The sequence below is a fragment of the Rosa chinensis genome, chromosome 2 (genome assembly GCF_002994745.2).
Source record: "Rosa chinensis cultivar Old Blush chromosome 2, RchiOBHm-V2, whole genome shotgun sequence".
NCBI lineage: Eukaryota > Viridiplantae > Streptophyta > Magnoliopsida > Rosales > Rosaceae > Rosa > Rosa chinensis.
In genome coordinates, this window is record NC_037089.1 from 3487798 (window position 1) to 3506786 (window position 18989).

The 18989-nt window shown below is 37.7% G+C and overlaps 3 protein-coding genes across 5 annotated transcripts; 1 reads left to right on the plus strand and 2 right to left on the minus strand.

Annotated features, from left to right (window-relative positions):
- Positions 1–333: 333 nt before the first annotated feature.
- On the minus strand, positions 334–3973 carry LOC112190885 (acyl-protein thioesterase 2). Of its 3 annotated transcripts, XR_005807565.1 has the most exons (11): positions 3841–3973; positions 2536–2641; positions 2228–2342; positions 1986–2022; positions 1838–1907; positions 1528–1632; positions 1156–1306; positions 989–1071; positions 764–857; positions 488–681; positions 334–435 (listed from the first exon to the last, which is right to left on the minus strand). XR_005807565.1 is itself a non-coding variant. In XM_024330392.2 (10 exons), the coding sequence occupies exons 2-10, from the start codon at positions 2564–2566 to the stop codon at positions 594–596; spliced, it is 774 nt and encodes a 257-aa protein (XP_024186160.1). In that variant the 5' UTR covers positions 2567–2641; positions 3841–3973; the 3' UTR covers positions 334–593. The 3 variants fall into 3 exon arrangements, 2 of the variants coding, with proteins under 2 accessions (XP_024186160.1, XP_040371534.1); XM_024330392.2 differs by having other exon boundaries at positions 334–681; XM_040515600.1 differs by lacking the exon at positions 3841–3973 and adding an exon at positions 2733–3814 and having other exon boundaries at positions 334–681.
- Positions 3974–4559: 586 nt separating this feature from the next.
- LOC112188732 (probable receptor-like protein kinase At5g20050) lies at positions 4560–6290 on the minus strand. Its single transcript, XM_024327909.2, has one exon. The coding sequence runs from the start codon at positions 6062–6064 to the stop codon at positions 4685–4687; it is 1380 nt and encodes a 459-aa protein (XP_024183677.1). The 5' UTR covers positions 6065–6290; the 3' UTR covers positions 4560–4684.
- Positions 6291–13477: 7187 nt separating this feature from the next.
- On the plus strand, positions 13478–17341 carry LOC112183482 (protein arginine N-methyltransferase PRMT10). Its single transcript, XM_024321861.2, has 7 exons — positions 13478–13823; positions 14117–14309; positions 14401–14506; positions 15376–15565; positions 16015–16200; positions 16303–16386; positions 16791–17341. Exons 1-7 carry the CDS (start codon positions 13617–13619, stop codon positions 16965–16967), a joined length of 1143 nt encoding a protein of 380 aa, XP_024177629.1. The 5' UTR covers positions 13478–13616; the 3' UTR covers positions 16968–17341.
- Positions 17342–18989: the final 1648 nt, after the last annotated feature.

Consider the following 18989-nt stretch of genomic DNA (forward strand, 5'->3'; position numbering starts at 1 on the left):
CCCAGGCCTCCTTATAAAATGCACTGAACCGAGAAGAAGAAAGAAGAAAAGGGTTGAATTGAAATAGGAAAGCAATAACCAAAGAATGGGAATAAGTGAAATACTCAGATCGCATGGTAGTCAAGTTTTAGCTGAACATTGAGAAAGTGGGAAAACAACCATGAGGTTTCAAAACATGGAGTCTCAACTCAAACTCAAAATTGAACCTACATTTGACATAGAGAACTTCAGTTTAAGTTTGGTTTATCAAGAATTAATATTCTGCTACCCTGCATACTCTCTCTGTTATTTAAAATATCAGCAAGGGACCAAGGAAAACAAAGCAGCCAAAGCTACGTTCAAATGGCATGTTTCATGATCCAAATAATGAATATCCTATTACATACGAATATAGATTTTATCCAACCAGCCAAACAATAACAAGCCTTAAAGGACATATAGGTCTTTTTTTTTTCTCTTCTCTTTTTAAAAAAGAGGATCAAAGGACATATAGGTCATAACTCGCTAGCAAACCACTAAAAATTTCATGTTTCTAACATCTTCCCTTCATTTTCTGCCTCTTGATGTTGCTTGAGATTTCTCATGGAAGCAAACTATGAAGGAGTTCCGTCCAGCCCCAACTTTGAATTTAGCCAAGCACAAACCTCATCCATCTCTTCAGGAATTGTGTAATGACCAAGCCTGCATTTTAGAACAGAACATTCTTATATTCCCTTGATAGAACCACAATAACAGCTTTTCCACAAAATCTTAGACCATATACCCATTATAGGATTTGAACGTCATGTCCTGAAAGCCAGTTGCACTCAGAGCTCGTGAAGATTTCTCACCGAACTTATAAGGAACCACATCATCACCTGCAGCAATCACACTAGATATAATGTAGAGCATATTGGCAGAGCACTGTGAACTTGGACAAACAACTAAACCGGTACAGGTAAAAGACAAATAAGACTAGTGAAATGTATATATGAGAGATGCAAAACACCTTTTCCATGACATAACAAAAGTGGAAAGGAGGCAGCACGTCTTGCAGCTTCACTTGCTTCTTCAAACTTCTTACTCAAGGTCCTGAAAAAGAATAAGACTTGTAACTAACTGCAAAAGAAGATAGAGGGGTTAAACTGAGATGAGGAGGAGTGTGAGAAGCCAAACTTGGAACATGGAAGCCATCCACTGAGTCCAACAACTGCACTCAGATTGGATGGATATGGAGTACCATTCCCATATTTCTGTATAGCAAAGCAGGTGGCTGAGTACAGAGCTGTAGCTGCACCCATACTAAAACCTCCAACTCCAAGTTTAACTGCAGCAGAAGGAAACTTGATTTGTTATCTATTGAGATTCGATGAAGGTAAGGTAAAGCTATACCAAATAGTTCAAAAGCCTAAGGTGGGGGAATAATGATTTTGAGGAGTCTGAAATCTCTAAGGCTCCTTTAGATGTTCACAACATAAAAACTCAAAACAGACTATAAATGAAATCCAAAACGACTCAAATGCTAAAATCTAGCAGGAGGAAACCTACTGTCATCGGGCTCCGTTGACAGCAAATTAGCTACATGTGCTGCTGAAGCATCCAAGCCCTCCATATCATCTGGAGCATCTTCTGAGAGTTCTCCAACATCAAACCCTGTTTCGTATAAGACAAGCAATTCAGGGAACTTGAGAAGTTGTAATGACTTCACTTAATTATAACTGATGAAATTTTCTTTTTGTGTCACACTTTATGAGTGGTGATAATGAATCAATAATTTCTCTTCAAACACAATGCCACTCCAAGATGAACACATAAGGCTAAATATATTAATGCGAGTATAAGGAAATAGGAATCTTACAAGCAGTGGAAGGAAAACCACCAAAAACTGAAATTGGTTGAGTAGGAGCAGTTGGACATATCCATTTAATCTGCATCACAATATTATAAGTACGGCTAACAATGGGAACATTCAACTTTTCCAATAGTGTAGATGTATTCATTCTTACATTTGGAAGAGGGAGGGTTTCCAAGAGCTGGGACCAGCTGCAAACAAAAAAAGTATAGCTTAAAATTAAAATCTAAGCATGAAGTGCATATCAAAGAAAACTGGATAAATCTAGTATGAAAAGAAAAATGGATAAATCTAGTATGAAATGAAAAATAAATAAAATAAAGTCACTTGAATGTGAATTCAACAATGTCAACTTTCTCATAAATAGTTTACAGAAGCAAAGGGAACAAGAACCACCTAGAGCCATTATCACCAAGGCCATGTAGCCAAACTACGGTGGCCTGGTGTTTGCCTTTAGGTCGGACTACATAGGTTCTTCCAAACTCAAATGCCCTTCTAACAGTTCTACCACCTGAAATCAGGTTACAATCAAAATAAATAGGAAAGGATGGATAATAAACACAACCAACAGTATATCATTTTTAATTAAATAGTTCACTAAACTAGCTCAATACCAACATAGAACACCAAGAGAAATTGATAACTAGAAAGGCAAGCTACAGTTTTCTCAACAAGGAAGTGGAAGTAATGGGAAACAAACTAACCAGAACCCACAGATGGAGACGTGAAGCTCATATTAGGCACCCTCAAGGAAAATAGCACCAACCACACTCCTACTACAGAAACTGTAAAGACAAAAGAGCACAGAACCTGCAATGACAAAACACCAGCAATTTCAGATTTATCAGCTAATTCCTGTTTATAGCTAAATCAGAATTCTCATGGATCACCTCAACCCCACCTATAGGCCTAGGTGATCCAAGAACCACAGCAAGGCTATGTAGATGGCCAATTGTCAAGATTACCCCATGTTAAAACTTCTAGTTTTTATGATATATCTTTATTCATAATTAGGATTTATGCAGAATAACAACCACACTAGTAAAAATTCAATGTTTTGTTTGTCATTGAAAAACCAATGACAACTACAATTGCATGGCACCTACAATTGCTTTAGCATTTCAACTTCAAAACCATAATGTTCAAATATATAAATCACTTAAACATGTCAGAACAAAACCTACAGCTTAGAAAAGAACTTGATTTTGAATTGCTTTAGCATTTCAACTTCAAAACCATAATGTTCAAACATATAAATTACACTTAACATGTCGGAACAAAACCTACAGCTTAGAAAAGAACTTGATTCTGACACCAAAAGGACGAAAATAACTTAACTTGTCGACAGCTCAAACAAAAAGGGCGGAGGAAAAAAATTACTTTTCAGATGCTAACCTTATATCACAAGGATTTGGAAAAACAGTGAGGCTACTCTTAGAACACGTTAAAGAGTTTACACCTAAACTTTGGCATCTTCCTCTCTTATTGAACTGAAATAACCATAAGCTCATAACAAAGTGCTGATACAAACAATATCAAGAAAGTGTTCTAAAAGTTTGGGAATTTAATGAGCCAAATGGTGCTTCAATGACCCCTGTGAATCATCTGATCACCTAAGATGAGGTCCATGTCTTACATAGAAATGCCAATTGGAGATCCCAGGTGTGATTAAAGTGTTTAACATTGTTCACATCACCCCCTTAACCCAGAAACCAGAACTAGAAATGTCAAAATGGAAAACCAAACTCATAAAGGTTCTACCTTGATACCATCTGAAACATAAAGGTATATAATTGAAGCTATAAACAAAAAATGGTAACACTTGAGCAACCCAATACTCATAAACTAAAGCTTGAAATTCAACACAGAGCAAACCAGTATGAAAGTACAGAATCATAAAGATGGTAACTTTGAAATATGGGACACAATTGATAGATAAACCCAAATGAAATTGAGCAGAAAAATTAATTGAAAAACTGGTTTTAGGGTTCTGCACCATTGTTACAGACCTCAAATAGGTTTGGTGGCTGATCTTTCTTTCTCCCTCCTCTCTCCTCTCTCTCTCTCTCTCACTCTCACACTCTGTTTTTCTCTCTGCTTCCCCCAAATTTTTCTTCATTGTTTGTCGTTTTATTTGATGTCGTTTCTTGTGGCTATAGCATTCAAATGAAGAGGAATCTCAACCGTTGATCATGATCTTTGATAGATTTTACTCCACTTGATACTTGACAGCCGAGACACCTAGAAGTTGGTGGACATTGGTCCTATTTTAAGGGTGGTCCCTACTTTCTTGACCTTATCGTATAATTTGACTGAATTACCCTTGTAATCTTCTCCAATTTCTAAAGGACATTACCATACCAAACCTTTTTTTTAATGCCTGGTGGTTGATATCTTCTAGAGACAATTAGTTGGTAAAAGTGACGGGGTTACTGTTCTCATCCTGAAAAATCTAGCAGTTGGGAAATGGTAAAACTTGTACTTTTCAAATGCGCAGAATGATCCACTTGATCAAAGTCTCTGTCTTTAATTGTCAAAAAAAAAAAAACATGTCTCTGTCTTTAAGGGTTTTAAGAGGGTTGCCAAGTAGCCCAAAAAAGTGGTTGTGAAAGATTCAATGAGGTGATCAGGCATGGGCATTCATGATTTAGCGGAACAGTTTTCACAAGCAAAGCCCTCAAGAATAATCAGATTCAAAGTTTCTGACTTTCTACGAACATCAATTTCATTAGTTTTTTTGGGTATACAAGACAAAATGTTACAAGCTGCAGAAAATTTACTATGGAGGAAAAAAAAATTGGTATAGGTCTAAAAGAACCAATCTGTAAGCAAAAGAGGCATAAAGGAGTTGAGCTATCTTGGTGTTATGGCAGACATTGCATTTGCATATGAGTAAGCTGCGGATAAGTTTTCATTATTGCTATCTACTTGACGAGCTGCCAAGGCAGCAGCAATGTCTGGCCTGTGATGACCATTGATCTGTGGCTGGGACTCTTCTTCATCTACTGTCAAGAAATCAACAATGGTCATTTGGGTATCAGGAGGCTGCTCCACAACCAAACCCCCTTCAAGCATTTCAACCACATGAGACATTGAAGGCCTAAGACTAGCCCTCTCTTGTATGCACCAAATGGCTACATGAACAAGCCTTTTCAATTCCCTCTCATCAATGCCTCCACTATCTAATAGTCTCTGATCGACAATCTCCATGAGCTTGCCTTCTCTCATTTTCTCATTCACGGTTTTGGGAAAGTATTGCCATTTCCTATGAGACTTGCCATGAGTACCCTTTTCGATGAAGCTCACATTTCTTCTACCTCCAATCATCTCAAGAAGCACCATTCCATAGCTATAAGTATCCGATTTCTCTGAAATTCCGTGCTCCAAAAGCCATTCAGGAGCCAAGTACCCTCTAGTGCCCCTTATTGTTGTCATGACATTACTCTCGTCTCTTCCCATTAGTTTTGACAAACCAAAATCCGCAACAATTCCTCGGAAATTCTCATCCAAGAGAATATTTTCCGGCTTAACATCAAGGTGCAAAATCCTTTTCCTACAATCATGATGCAAATAGGAAAGTGCCTTGGCAACATCAATAGCAACCCTGTACCTTAAATCCCAAGACAAGCACCCTCCGCGGGGATTAGGCCTTACCTTCCTATTGAAAATCCAACTATCCAAAGAGCCATTTGAGATGAAGTCATACACAAGGAACCGAGGCCCTGCTGGATTAACACAGCAATATCCAAGAAGCCTCACAAGATTCACATGTTGTAGACTAGCTATTGCAGAAACTTCTGATCTAAATTCCCTGTCGCCGCGCTCCTCCACATCAAGCCTTTTTACTGCAACAGGAGTGCCATCACTGAGAATCCCTTTGAACACTTTCGCAGAAGCCCCTTGGCCAAGCAATGCCTGGAAGTTGTCTGTGGCTTCTTCTAGCTCATTGTACCTGAACTTGGTGGGAACTCCAGCTACTTTTCGGAGGAAGCTGTACTCTATCCTTAGCTCACGGCCTTCGGATTTGTACTGCGATTCCATTTGTTTTCTCCTGTAATTGTAGTGATGTCGGATTAAGAGCCATGCAAACACAGCAATGATCACAGCAATTCCTGCACCACAAATGAGAAAGAAAGTACTAGAAAGCTTGAGACACACGCGAGCAACGATGATGAAGATGATTAGGGTGATGACTGATGAAGCAGCTATTATGTTTGCTTTCTTGTCCTCCATCAAATCAAAGCTTCATTCTCTGGTTCAGATTGTGTGTGTGTGTGTGTGTGTGTGTGAGAGAGAGAGAGAGAGAGAGAGAGAGAGAGTAATGAACTTATTTCTTCTCTCTTTTAACATGATCCTTTTCCTGATTTATGTTTCCTTCAATGGCTAGGGTCTAACATGTTTTGCATTAATTATTTAATCAAAGGGTATGTAGAAGCGTTTCCATCTACAGATCAGCCAAGAGGTGAAAGTTTGAATTATGTGGGTCAGTGTGTTTTCTACTCATGAATCAAATGGGAGCCAAAGAAACCACCAAGAAGTTCACCTAATTACTTGTCTGACTTTCATCTTTATATTTAATGCCAATTATTTGCAAACATTTTGCAGAAAATAAGAAGCGCTTTTGTGAAATCAAATAGCCATTTTCACATCTAAGTTCCCCGGCCATGAGGTGATCTGACCTGGTCATTGACCATAGACAAATTAGTGATCAGTTTTTAAATTCTTGACTCATTCAATTTCTTTAAGATAATGAAACCCCCCAAGTCATCAAGACAACGCTTGCTGATGAGGTAACACAATCACATTGCTTAATTTGGCCTTGATGGTGCTAAAGACAGAGAGAGTTTCATTGAAATAATATTCATATATTTCAACACTGACTGAATCATATAATACTAATCCCAAAGCTTGAAAAAATTGAAGATTAGTTTCCAAAGTAATAAGACTGCAGGACCGATTCCTGGAATCTGCACATGAATAATAGTTTTAAGGTTCACGGATCATAGAGGTGAAGAAACCAACAGCACTAAACTTAATTTATGCTAAGGGGAGAACAGGCATTGCAACTTGAATTAACGCGTGATTAGTTTGGACAACATATGCGGATTAGTATCATATGGCAAATGCGGTTATCACTATTAGAAAACAACAATGTGCAAGATTCCAAAGGTTTAGATTCGTATCAAAATGATAAAACCTTAGGGTCGATCAGTATGTAATTGAAAAATCAAGTGGGGTTAAGACTTGTCACAAACAAAACACATGACTTTGCACGTACTAATATGTTTTAGAATCTTCTAATGGCTAAATTCCATTTGTCGAATGAGAGGAAGAAACAAATACAAGAGGTCAAGAGTGAGAAGGGAAAGCAAAGGTGGGAGAAAAGCACCAAGGTGATCTCAATTTTCATCCAAGTATACACAACATAGTTCAGTAATAGCTACATCATCAATGGGTTTCTCACAGATCTCAAGTAATGTTGATTGCTCACATACTACATATTTCTGATCAAATCAGAAACTATCTCATAATATGCTTGTAATGATGGAACAAGTAGAGTTACAAAATGATTGATGAACTATGGGGCGTTAAACTTTGGAATGGATTCTTAATAGAAATAATCGGTTCCTAATCAAGAAATAATTCAGAGAATAAGCAACATGATTTATTTAAGAAATTTCCTCAAGGTCGAATCCACTTGGAGTGAATCTGGGTAAGGTGAAACTGAGTTCTAGTCAAGAAATGAGCCAAGAGAGAGGTATGTATCCCAACCTATTTAATTTGGAAGATTTCTTGAGACGAAATCCACTCGAGACTAATGTGGGTAAGGTGAAATCAGGTTCTGATCAAGAAATGGGATGAGAGGGAGGGGCTCCAACCTATCTGAGAAATTCCTCAAGGTAAAATCCCCTTTGAGGTGGATCTGGATAAAGCATAACCGTGTAGCAAGCCTCAACTTCATCTCAAGGGTGGTGTTAAACAAGTGACTCACACCACTATGCTCACTAACCAAAATATCCGCTCAGGCTTATCTATAAGTACTTACTAAGGTAACAACATTGTGGTTAATATGCTATACCACTACATTGTGGTTTATTTGGAAAGTGAAGAATAAAATGAGGCATGATGATTGTACCATTATTGTTGACCCAGCAAGTCAATTAATTATGGGGCACATGAAAGCATCTAGCAAATTAGCCTCAGGTTATATGTCTAATTCTTTAACAGAACTTCGGGTCTTGGAAGAATTTTGGATTAAATTGTCGTCCTTGACGAGCTCCCAGGAGTATTGAAGTTAATTGGCACCCTCCCATCTTGGGTTGGATTGAGATTAATACTGATGGTGCATGGCAAAGTGTTTTAGGGAGAGTGGGTTTTGGTGGAGTTTTTAGAGATTTTCATGGTTCATTCTTTGGTGCTTTTGCTTCAAACCTTGATAGCTGTTGATGTGGAGGTCATGACAGTTATTCAAGCTATTAAGTTGGCTTAGGTTAGGGAATGGAAGCATATTTGGCTTGAGGTGGATTTGACACTTGTGCTTAATTTTCTACGAGATCCTCATCTTGTTTCATGGCGTTTACGAGTGACATGGGGTAATTGTTTGCATCGCATATCTCAGATGAACTTTCGATCTTCTCATATTTTCAGGGAAGGTAATCAGGTGGTAGATGCTCTTACTAATACTGGTTTATCGTTGTCTGCATTGACTTGGTGGGATGAGCCTCCTCATTTCATTCATGACCAATGTCGACGAGATAAGCTTGGTCTCCCTAACTTTTGTTTTCATTGATTTGTTGTTTCTCCTTGTGCTAGTTGTATTGTTTAAATTTGATGTCATTCACATTGTTCTTCAGGGGTATGACTTTTGTGCCACCCTATTAGATTTTACATTATCTTTATTTCAATTAATTTGGGGTGGGAGAGCACTTTGCTCTTCCTGACTCCTGTTTTAACTATAAAAAAAAAAGTACTTAATAAGGTAGCAATTGAGGTAAGGAATCAACTCCAACTTCACTGATTACAACTTAAACACTCACTAAATTAGGTATCAAAGAGTCTTTTGCATGTACCCCTTCCCCCCTCCAACTTGACTTGCTAACGCCTATTGAAATACTGATGGCATAGGCACAACCTCCTAATCAACAAGTCTTGACTCTCACTCTAGTCAGCAAAGTAGGTGAGGAGATTTTCTACTGAATTTTGTTCGCACCAATATTAATATGAACCTAAAAAGGTGATAAAGTGACCATTTTTAGGTTATTGCCGATTGCAAAAATTACACCCAACTTGCCTATCCCTATCTTTAAGCACATGACAGTGGACGAGAAAATTAAACCATTTCTAGGTATGTACATTTCCTGTTGTTCGTCCTGCTCCGAAAATATTTACACTTGGCGATATAATGATCTAGTACCATATACAGTGATAGTATGTGGCTCAGCTCAGCTTCAACAGTGAGATATGTTGTTACCTACATTTGTTCACTTAATGAATTGACAACCATCTCTTTTGAAGAAGAAAAAAATGACCAGAGCAATTGTCTGTTTTCTTTACCAAGAGATGCGGTTTGTCATTCATTTGGAAGAAAAGTGAAATGGATAAATAATTAAATTGGGTTTCTTTAAGGGTGTTGTAATTAACACACCTTAAATCTCTATTCACACACTCTATCTATTTTTTTATTTTTTAAATTCACATTTATATTAGTGAAAGGTCTTAACTTACCTTATCTTAAATCTCTATACATAATTCAAACAAATATGAATTATATATGAGAGAAAATTAAAGAAAAATGTCTTTACGAAGTGAAAGAATATTCATCTTATAGGTCTTTCCTTAGAGAAACTTGTTTCAATAAGTCGTTCACCGTATACTCCGTCACTATTGCCAACTTTTGCTACACCATAAAATGCAACAATATTTGGCTGGCGAAGTGCATCTATCATGTGGGCAGTGGGCTTTCTTCAAAAAATCAGCAATTTGTAGAGATGTTAGTAAGAGCTTGAGCGTTTGCGGTTCCGCAGTCTATTATGCAGGCCGATGGAAAACAACAATTTTGTAGTATTGATGTTGTTTTGTACTTGAACGACAACGCTACCTCAATTTCCATACAACTAGGTAGTCCCTGGGAGATCAAATTTAATGGTTACTCACAACTAGTTGGCTATTACATTGAGAAGTATAAGGTCATAGATAAGATCATGCATAGAAAATTCATACACGAAACCACTAATGTCCTTGTCAGTTCCAATAATTTCAAAGAACGATCTCGCCAATAATTCTTTAAAATAAGACTCCCAACATCTTCCATCTCCAGATACTTATCATGAGATTGAAGGATTCCATGAGCCATCCAACAATAGATCAATTGCAGAGAACTCCATTTAATTCCTTTCTTTGGAAGATATGCATAATAAGCAAGGCATGGTTTCATGTATGAAGGCAACTGAGTATAACTCAATATCAAAGCAGGCAATACATGACCCCTACCCTCAATCGCAAGTGTAGTCTTACCCAAACCTCCGATTCCAACTTGCCAAGTGATTTCATGACCTTCTCTTAGACGAAAAGCAATTAGACTAGAGCGCGAGAGTGTCTTGGCTCCGCAAAGCTTCGCATTCAAACTCATCCAACACATCTTCAGCGTTGCGGAACACATCTTTAAGTTGTTGCAGCCAACTTTGTGCCCTCTTGTTACTCCATTGCTTCTCTTCAGCATCATAGAGTGCACTTTTGATGGTGGACATGGCGCCTTCAAGCTTTCGCATATAAGTTTGAACTCCCCATGCCAAGCAGATCTCATTGTAAACAACTTCAACACTTACTAAATTAGGTATCAGAGAGTCTTTTGCATGTACATCTTTCCCCTTCCAACTTGACTTGCCAACGCCTATTAATATCCTGAGGGCATAGGCACAACCTCCTGATCAAGAAACCTTCACTCTGACTCTAGTCAGCAAAGTAGGTGAGGAGATTTTCTACTGAATTTTATTTGCACCAATATGAACCTAAAAAGACGATAAAGTGACCATTTTTAGGCTATTGCCGATTGCAAAAATTACACCCAACTTGACTATCCCTAATGTTAAGCACATGATAGTGGATGACAAAATTAAACAATTTCTAGGTATGTGCACTTCCTGTTGTTCATCTTGCTCTGAAAATATTTACACTTAGGGGACTTAATTAATAATCTAGAACCATATACATTGATAGTATGTGGCTCAGCTTAGCTTCAACAGTGAGATATGTTGTTACCTACATTTGTTCACTTAATGAATTGACAACCATCTTTTTTGAAGAAGAAAAAAAATGACCGAAGCAATTGTCTGTTTTCTTTACTAAGAGATGTGGTTTGTCGTTCATTTGGATGAAAAGTGAAATGGATAAATAATTAAATTGGGTTTCTTTAAGGGTGTTATAATTAACACACGTTAAATCTCTATTCACACACTTTGTCCATTTTTGATTTTTTAAATTCACATTTATATTAGTGAAAGGTCTTAACTTATCTTATCTTAAATTTCTATACATAATTCAAACAAATATGAATTATATATTTGGATTATGCAATACTGGAGAGAAAATTAAAGAAAAGACATATCATATTATTTTATGAAGACAAAGAATATTCATCTTGCAGGTCTTTCCTTAGATAAACTTGTTTCAATGAGTCGTTCACCATATATTCCGTCACTGTTGCCAACTTATTTGTAGCTACACAATAAAATGAAAAAAAAATATTTGGATGGCGAAGTGCATCTGCCAAGTGGGCAGTGTGATTTCTTCCAAAAATCAGCAAGCTGTAGAGATGTTAGCAAGGCCTTAAGTGTCTGTGGTTCCAAAGTCTGTTTCGTAGACTGATGGAAAACAATTTTGTAGTTAATGTTGTTTTGTACTTGAACAACAACGCTACCTCAATTTCCAGACAACCAGGTAGTTCCGGGGAGATCAAATTTAATGGGTACTCATGACTAGCAAGCTATGACATTGAGAATGCAGATAAGGGAAATGCGAACCTAAAACAAGTATTAACTGTCAGTTTTACCAAAGTGAACTTGCTGAAGCACTCAGATTGATGGAAAATGTAAAAAAAAATAAAAAATCTGAATGAGAATCAATCGAGAGATTACCTAAAGGTGTGCACTGCTACACATATGGAGCTGGTTTTTTACTTGCGCTTTCCTGGGATTAAGACTATTGAGGCTTTTTGAGTTTCTTTGTCAGTATGAACTTACTGTAGACTTTGCCTACGTTCTTGCTAAGGAAACCTGTTCTGCTCGGAACCCATTAAAGGCAGCCTCTGAGCTTCAAAGCTGAAAAAATCAAACCTAGTTCAGTGTTTGTACTAGTGTCGCATTTGGGTCAGTTGGGTTGTTCACTCTCCATAAGGAGTCAAAAACGAAATATAAAGCCGAAGTCTGAAAGCGAAAACAATCCCGGAAAGAAATAGGAGAAATCAAATTTGGCTTTAGTCAAATTGATACCATATAATTTAGAATTTCGATATCAATGACATTAAATGTTTTTAAAACAGATCAGTTTATTGTCATTTTTTAGTTAATTTCCTTATTTTGTTCTAAAAGTTATGACTATGATCTAATATAAAACACTACTGGTAGAAAACTTTGTAATAGTTAATTTGGTAGAGACTCTTGTTATTATTTCAAAATGTTCTCTAGATCCTTATTGTAATAAGGGGTTTAGGCTCAATGTCCCTCCTTGTATTTGACAGTTTTATTAATGAAGATTTGAGGGCTGCTGTACGGTCCGCACCAGCTCTTTAATATAATAATAATAATAATAATAATAATAATAATAATAATAAGACATCACCAGTAGAAAACTTTGTAATTGTTAAATTGTTTGACCTATCCAATGACGATTTCGTAGTTCTACCACTGTGGGGAAGCTACTAATATAGTTTTGTTGAATGTGCAGCTCAAAATTTTATAATTGATCGGTCTTTAGTGGATGAGAAGTCAAATAATATAAAAACCATTTCTAGTATTTGGAGGGAATGATAATAAATCTTTATGAATTTCTCAAATTAAGGTTAGGAACCTAAACTTCTCTCGCCGGACCAGATCGCAGATAAGGCAATAAGGCCACCAGCCAGCCCTCCCGTATTCCCTGCTCCCTGTGTTGATGACCCAACTCTAGAAGCTCTAACCATTGCCACCGCTTCCTTCAATTTTGATGTTTGATGGACAAAAAATTGAACACAACCTTCCGGTCCATGCGTGAACCAGCCATAAGCACGATAGAAGCTTTTCACCTTCTCATACAGCAATTTAATCTTTGTCACTACCGCCGATGCAAATCAGAATGATCTGAGGTCGACAGTCTGTGTTGGACATCCAAAGCCGCCATGAGTGAGTATAATTTTGTGCACATTCAACACATATTTCATGAAGTAAATAGTGTTGCTTATCATTTAACACACTTTGCTAGCTCGTCTTATCTTGACGATGTTTGGATTGAAGTGACTTGGATTGAAGAGACTCTCTCTATTATTAAGGATGTTCTCTTTAAAGATATTTATAAGTTTACTTTGAGATTTAGGCATCACGTCCCTCTCGTTGTACTTTAATTCCAATAATCATAACATCTGATGGGGGTAGGCCCTTTTCCGAAAAAAAAAAAAAAAGAGGCAGCACCATGGACCCGACTACATGATATATCTACTACGTTGCCCTAAAACCCCAAAACCCTCTCCTCTCTCTCGTTTTCGTGTCTGGTCTTTCAGAGCATTGACCACTCTCACCACACTACTCAACTACATATGGGGAGCTGCACAAACGGCGTCGTTTCAGACCAAAGCGGCGCCACCAGCAATGGCCGCGCGTCGGTGGACAAAGGCGTCGACTTTGCCAATTACTTCTGCACCTACGCCTTCCTCTACCACCAGAAGGAGATGCTCTCCGATCGTGTTCGCATGGACGCTTACTACAACGCCGTCTTCCAGAACAAGCACCACTTCAATGGCAAGGTACACCTCTAAGAACCCTTAAAGTTTCAAACTTTACTGCATAAAGCTTCAACCTTTTTACTTAGCTTTGCTATAGAGTCAGCCCCGACTTCTTAGTAGCTTGTTAATTTGGTTGAAAGCATCAAATTTGGGGTTAGTTATGTGTTAAGAAGTTTAAAGGAATGAACTTCAATGAAAAAGTTAAAGTTTTTTACTTGGGTATGGTCTGTAGTGGACATGTGGTTGTTTTGAAGGGTGATAGTTTTGTTGGAAGTATTGAATTTTGGGGTTAATGTGGTTAAACTGTGGTGAAGGTTGTGTTGGATGTGGGAACTGGGAGTGGCATTCTCGCAATTTGGTCTGCGCAAGCTGGTGCCAGGAAGGTGTATGCTGTGGAAGCCACTAACATGGCTGAACATGCGCGCGAGCTTGTGAAAGCGAATAATGTGCAAGACGTGGTTGAGGTGATTCAGGGCTCTATGGAGGATGTTCAGCTTCCAGAGAAAGGTTTGGCGTATATGAGATTTTCTGTGAGTTAAGTTTTGGAGTTTATGTTTTTATCGGTGTCATGTTTATGTGATTATGTACTGTCGTGCAGTTGATGTGATAATTTCGGAGTGGATGGGGTATTTCCTACTGCGTGAGTCGATGTTTGACTCTGTGATATGTGCCCGTGACCGATGGTTGAAGCCAACTGGAGTCATGTAAGTGTTCCTTTGCATTTTTGTGTTGAAAATTTTGGCTGGTCATGTCAAATGCCAACTTCCCTCTGGTTTTTCAGATTGAAACTTCGATTATATGAATATACAGTTTATGGTAGGTTCTTATGCTGATTAATTTCCCTATGTACTCAAGCCTAGTTCTTTTGTAACGGAGTATATTTTATCTACCATGTTAGAAACCCCGCATTTGTCACATGGTCAAAATGTAGCAACTCTGGAAAAGCACCCATAGTTCTCTCTTTGTGCTCTGAATGTGAAGCATGTGTTCACTCAGAAACGTCTTGACTATGAGAAACATGAAACTCATGTCTATAAAGAAAGCAGGGGAGTGGTGAAATTGGCACCCCTGTTTTGCAAACCACATCCCCCTTCTTCCTATTCTCATGCACATGTGCATTGCGGGGGTGGGGGTGGTGGGGCAATTTCACTCCCCAAGCAAAATAGTGTTTTAAAAGAACATTTCTGTAGTTGTTTCCTTGGGTTTAGGTCATCTGTGGTATTGCCAAGGCTTCTGTTTGTCTGGAATTACACACTTAAATCTTTTTATAAAAAAGGATCACTCGCACCATTAACCACAGCCAATAAGCCACACAAGAGGTCATATGAAATCATTTGCAGTAAAGCTCGCATCTTTTGCTTGTCCTTTTAAACACTAGGCTTTCCTGTTTTGACCAAATCCCACATCTCTGTTTTTTCCTGTCTTTTAATTTGATTCTTGAAGTGGAATTGTACTATGATGGGAATTTTATCTTGAGCCTGTTCACTCTGATTTTGTAAGTTGATTAAGCAATCTTTGTGCACTTTTCTGTTGATTCTACAATCTAATTTGGAATAAAATTTTGGTTCTACAGGTATCCTAGTCATGCTCGTATGTGGGTGGCACCTATTAGGTCTGGGTTAGGAGATCAAAAACAAAATGATTATGAATCATCGATGGAAGACTGGTATCGTTTCACAGATGAAACACAATCTTATTATGGTGTTGATATGGGTGCTCTAACAAAACCTTTCGCGGAAGAGCAGAAGAAATATTATCTTCAGGTGATTGAGTGTTGATAAGATTGTGGATGAAATTTTATCTTATGATGTGCACTATTGTCTATTGTGCAACGTTAAATTATCAATTTTGTTATTTAAGTTTTACTAGAGGAAAAAAAAACTTGTTGCAAAACTTCATAGTTGCTTCCCTTTGAACTTCCCACACCTGCCCCTTGAAATGTTTAAATTCAAAGATGCACTTAGGACTTTAACTTCTCTTTTGTTTCATTCTGAATTGTCACTGATTTTTGGGATTTTCAAACCTACAAGTTTCTCTTTTTTAAAGGAAAATAAAAATTCAGTCATGATTATTCTGCCACGTTACTTATTTATTATATAAAGCAAAGGGAAAACAATTAATGTTCATCATTTCCCTTTACCTTACATATGAATTTAAAGCATGCTCCTTCATGGTGTTAACATCTTAAATTGATGATGTTGAATTTTTGTAGACATCATTGTGGAACAACCTTCATCCCAACCAAGTTATAGGGACAGCTGCTATACTAAGAGAGATTGATTGTTTAACTGCCTCTGTCAGTGACATCCTCGAAGTGAGATCAAACTTTTTATCTACAGTAACTCTTCCAAACACAAGGCTCTGTGGGTTTGCAGGATGGTTTGATGTTCATTTTCGAGTAAGCTAATCTTCACTATACCTTTATCTTTTGGAATACCAGGATTCCTGAACATTTGTATGCTTACTATAACATGTAACTTAATATGTTCTGGTGTACCAGGGACGCAAGGAGGTTCCAGCCCAGAATGAAATTGAGTTGACCACTGCTCCCAGTGTAGATAATGGCACACACTGGGGCCAACAGGTTTGTTATTCCTGAATCCTTTGTCCTATGTTTTTATTTATCGTCGAGAAATCAATTTACAGATGGAAAATATTTTGTGCAAAATTCAAAAGAGATCTCAACATTATCGTAAACTCTGTATCATTGCAGTCAAATGCTTATATTAAGGACTGAAATTTGCAAATTGATAGGCCAATGGACAAAAAATTAATACTCCACACCTGATGACTTGTTCATATAAGTGCAATGTTGTGTGTGATGATATCTGTTCCCTTCATTTTATACATAGCAGACTTTATTTCTTTCTTTTTTTGGGTCAAACATAGCACAGTTTCAGCAACCAAATGTTGAGCAAAGGCATGGCAGAAGCATGTTTCTGTTAGACATTCTTTTACTTCTGTGCTTATCTCTTGTTTGTTGAACAGGTTTTCCTCTTGAACCCTCCAATCCGTGTCACTGAAGGGGATAATCTGAATGGTTCTTTCTCAATGAAGCGCAACAAGGAAAATCATCGTTTGATGGAGGTTGAGTTTAACAGCGAGGTCAAACAGTATTCAGGACAGCTACTCCCACCTTTCAGAAATAGATATTTCATAGAGTGACTGGAGGCAAGGTTCATCCCCACCAGCATATTTCTGGAAGTCTGGATTGTCCGAAGGAATCAGACTTACAAGCCATCTGTAAAAGTTTTGTGGGAGTTTTCCAGGCTTTGCCGCCATTCTGATGAACTCGGATCTTCGTGTGTTTTTAATTTTGTTATTTAACTTGTGTCAACTTCCTAAGAATTGTCTTTACAGTGACCTCCTTCCCCTTACTGTAGCTTTGCAATGCCATATTAGTGTTTAAACTTTAAATATTTTTGTCTTTTGTTTTCTTAGCAAATGTTTGTATAATGGAAAATGTATCTGTACACATTGGCGGCTTCAGTTAACAGTTGGTCACAATATACAACTGCTGATCAAGATCTTTTATTTCATGGTGTTCAAGATCTAACTTATTGGTGTTCAAATAAAATCTACTTCTGGCTTCTTATGAGGAATGGCATCTAGTACATGAGACCTGGTAGCGATTGGTGGCTATGGTCATTGTTCAATATCAACGCTAGATTTGATATGACTTTTGACTCAAATATTGGCAGATAAGCATATTATGGCATGTGAATTCCATTGAATAGTTGATTGAGCTTTTTCTCATGCAAGGGTTGATAATGGCATTGAATAGTCGATTGAATAGTTTCAACTTGGCCACCATGTTGAAACTACATCCTGCTTTAGTTTTTCCTTCAATTTGTTAGACATGACAGCCTAGTAAGAATACTGTTCTTAAACCTTTTATCTGTTTATAAGAGTTATTCTGGTACAAAAATGACGCTCTGCCTCGTAATCTTGTATGTATTTGACTCCTTGGCATCACATGCACATGGTGATCAGGTGATGGAAACGTGCGGACCTTTAATTACCCCGGAAGCTGCTTATAAACTAAGTTGACATCCTTGTAAGACCATTCGGAACCTTAGAATTTGGATACCAAAGTCAACCATTTGCCAAATTCAAGGCACTCAAATGCATTTCTGGCTCTGCAAGCAAAGCTGTTATCCTTGATTTTCAGGGTTTCTAACAATGTTGGCAAAGCTCCATTATATATAGTATTGTTTACCTCTTTCCCTACTATAAGATCTGATAGAGCACAGCCTATTGCCTTTAGTTTTCCCCAGCATATAGCATACCTCTCTGTACCCTATAAACCCAAGGATGCATCGATCATCGAGCACTACGCGAGCCTCCGAGGAGTTCTTGGTGAACTTTTCGCCTGCGTCCTTGTCTCTAAGCTCTCCGCTTCTGAATACTACAGCAGTCGCTTCTCTGGATGACTTGCCTGTGTATGATACAAATTCTGATCACGTTACCAAAAAAGAAATTGGTATGCATCATCACAATCCTTTAGGAGAGAATGTCATTCACCTAATTCCCCTGGTTATATTTCTCTGTGGTTTTACACTTTGGATTTTCTCTCGTCCAGCTAAATTGTAAGCATAAATTTTTCCTTTCGTTTTCTATGTAATTATCAGACATGAAGTAATCTGATGACAAATTGAGACATATATATCAAGTTTATATATCTGCTTAGTTGCGATGTTTTTCGGTGTATGTTTTGAGTTTTGACATACAAATTTCACATGCTTTAGTAGAAACTCGTCGATCCAAAAGTCGAAAACAGGTTGTTATGTAAACCTCATTGATTGAACTTCGCTTTCCTGAAATTTTGTGGGTAATAATATAAACAACATGAGAAGCTTGCATCAAATTTCCTGCAATTGGTGACCAAAACCGCAGGCAACGTTAATGTTGTTACTCTCCCGGCCAGATTTCACAGACTCATCATTACCCGGCCAGATTGTACTGTTGATAGACAAAGAGATATATCAATGATATGGTAATTAATGACCTGCTTAAGCCAAGATCAATACTAGTTATAAACTTATAATTAATTGGCCTTTGTCCCCCAATGCAATTAACCACTAACAAAAGCAACATATAGCTAGCCATTGTTAACCAAAGTTGGTGAATGGTGATAAACAATAACAGAACCTGTCATTTTCGGTTTTTGTCCTGTACTCTGAAGAT

Coding starts and splice junctions, on each gene's coding strand:
- LOC112190885 (XM_024330392.2), bottom strand. CDS start 2,566: ATGAGCTTCACGTCTCCATCTGTGGGTTCTG. Junction 1,307..1,527: donor GTCAACGGAGCCCGATGACA/GTAGGTTTCCTC, acceptor CTTCTGCTGCAG/TTAAACTTGGAGTTGGAGGT. Junction 682..763: donor ACGTTCAAATCCTATAATGG/GTATATGGTCTA, acceptor TCTAAAATGCAG/GCTTGGTCATTACACAATTC.
- LOC112188732 (XM_024327909.2), bottom strand. CDS start 6,064: ATGGAGGACAAGAAAGCAAACATAATAGCTGCTTCATCAGTCATCACC.
- LOC112183482 (XM_024321861.2), top strand. CDS start 13,617: ATGGGGAGCTGCACAAACGGCGTCGTTTCAGACCAAAGCGGCGCCACC. Junction 14,310..14,400: donor TGTTCAGCTTCCAGAGAAAG/GTTTGGCGTATA, acceptor ACTGTCGTGCAG/TTGATGTGATAATTTCGGAG. Junction 16,201..16,302: donor GGTTTGATGTTCATTTTCGA/GTAAGCTAATCT, acceptor CTGGTGTACCAG/GGACGCAAGGAGGTTCCAGC.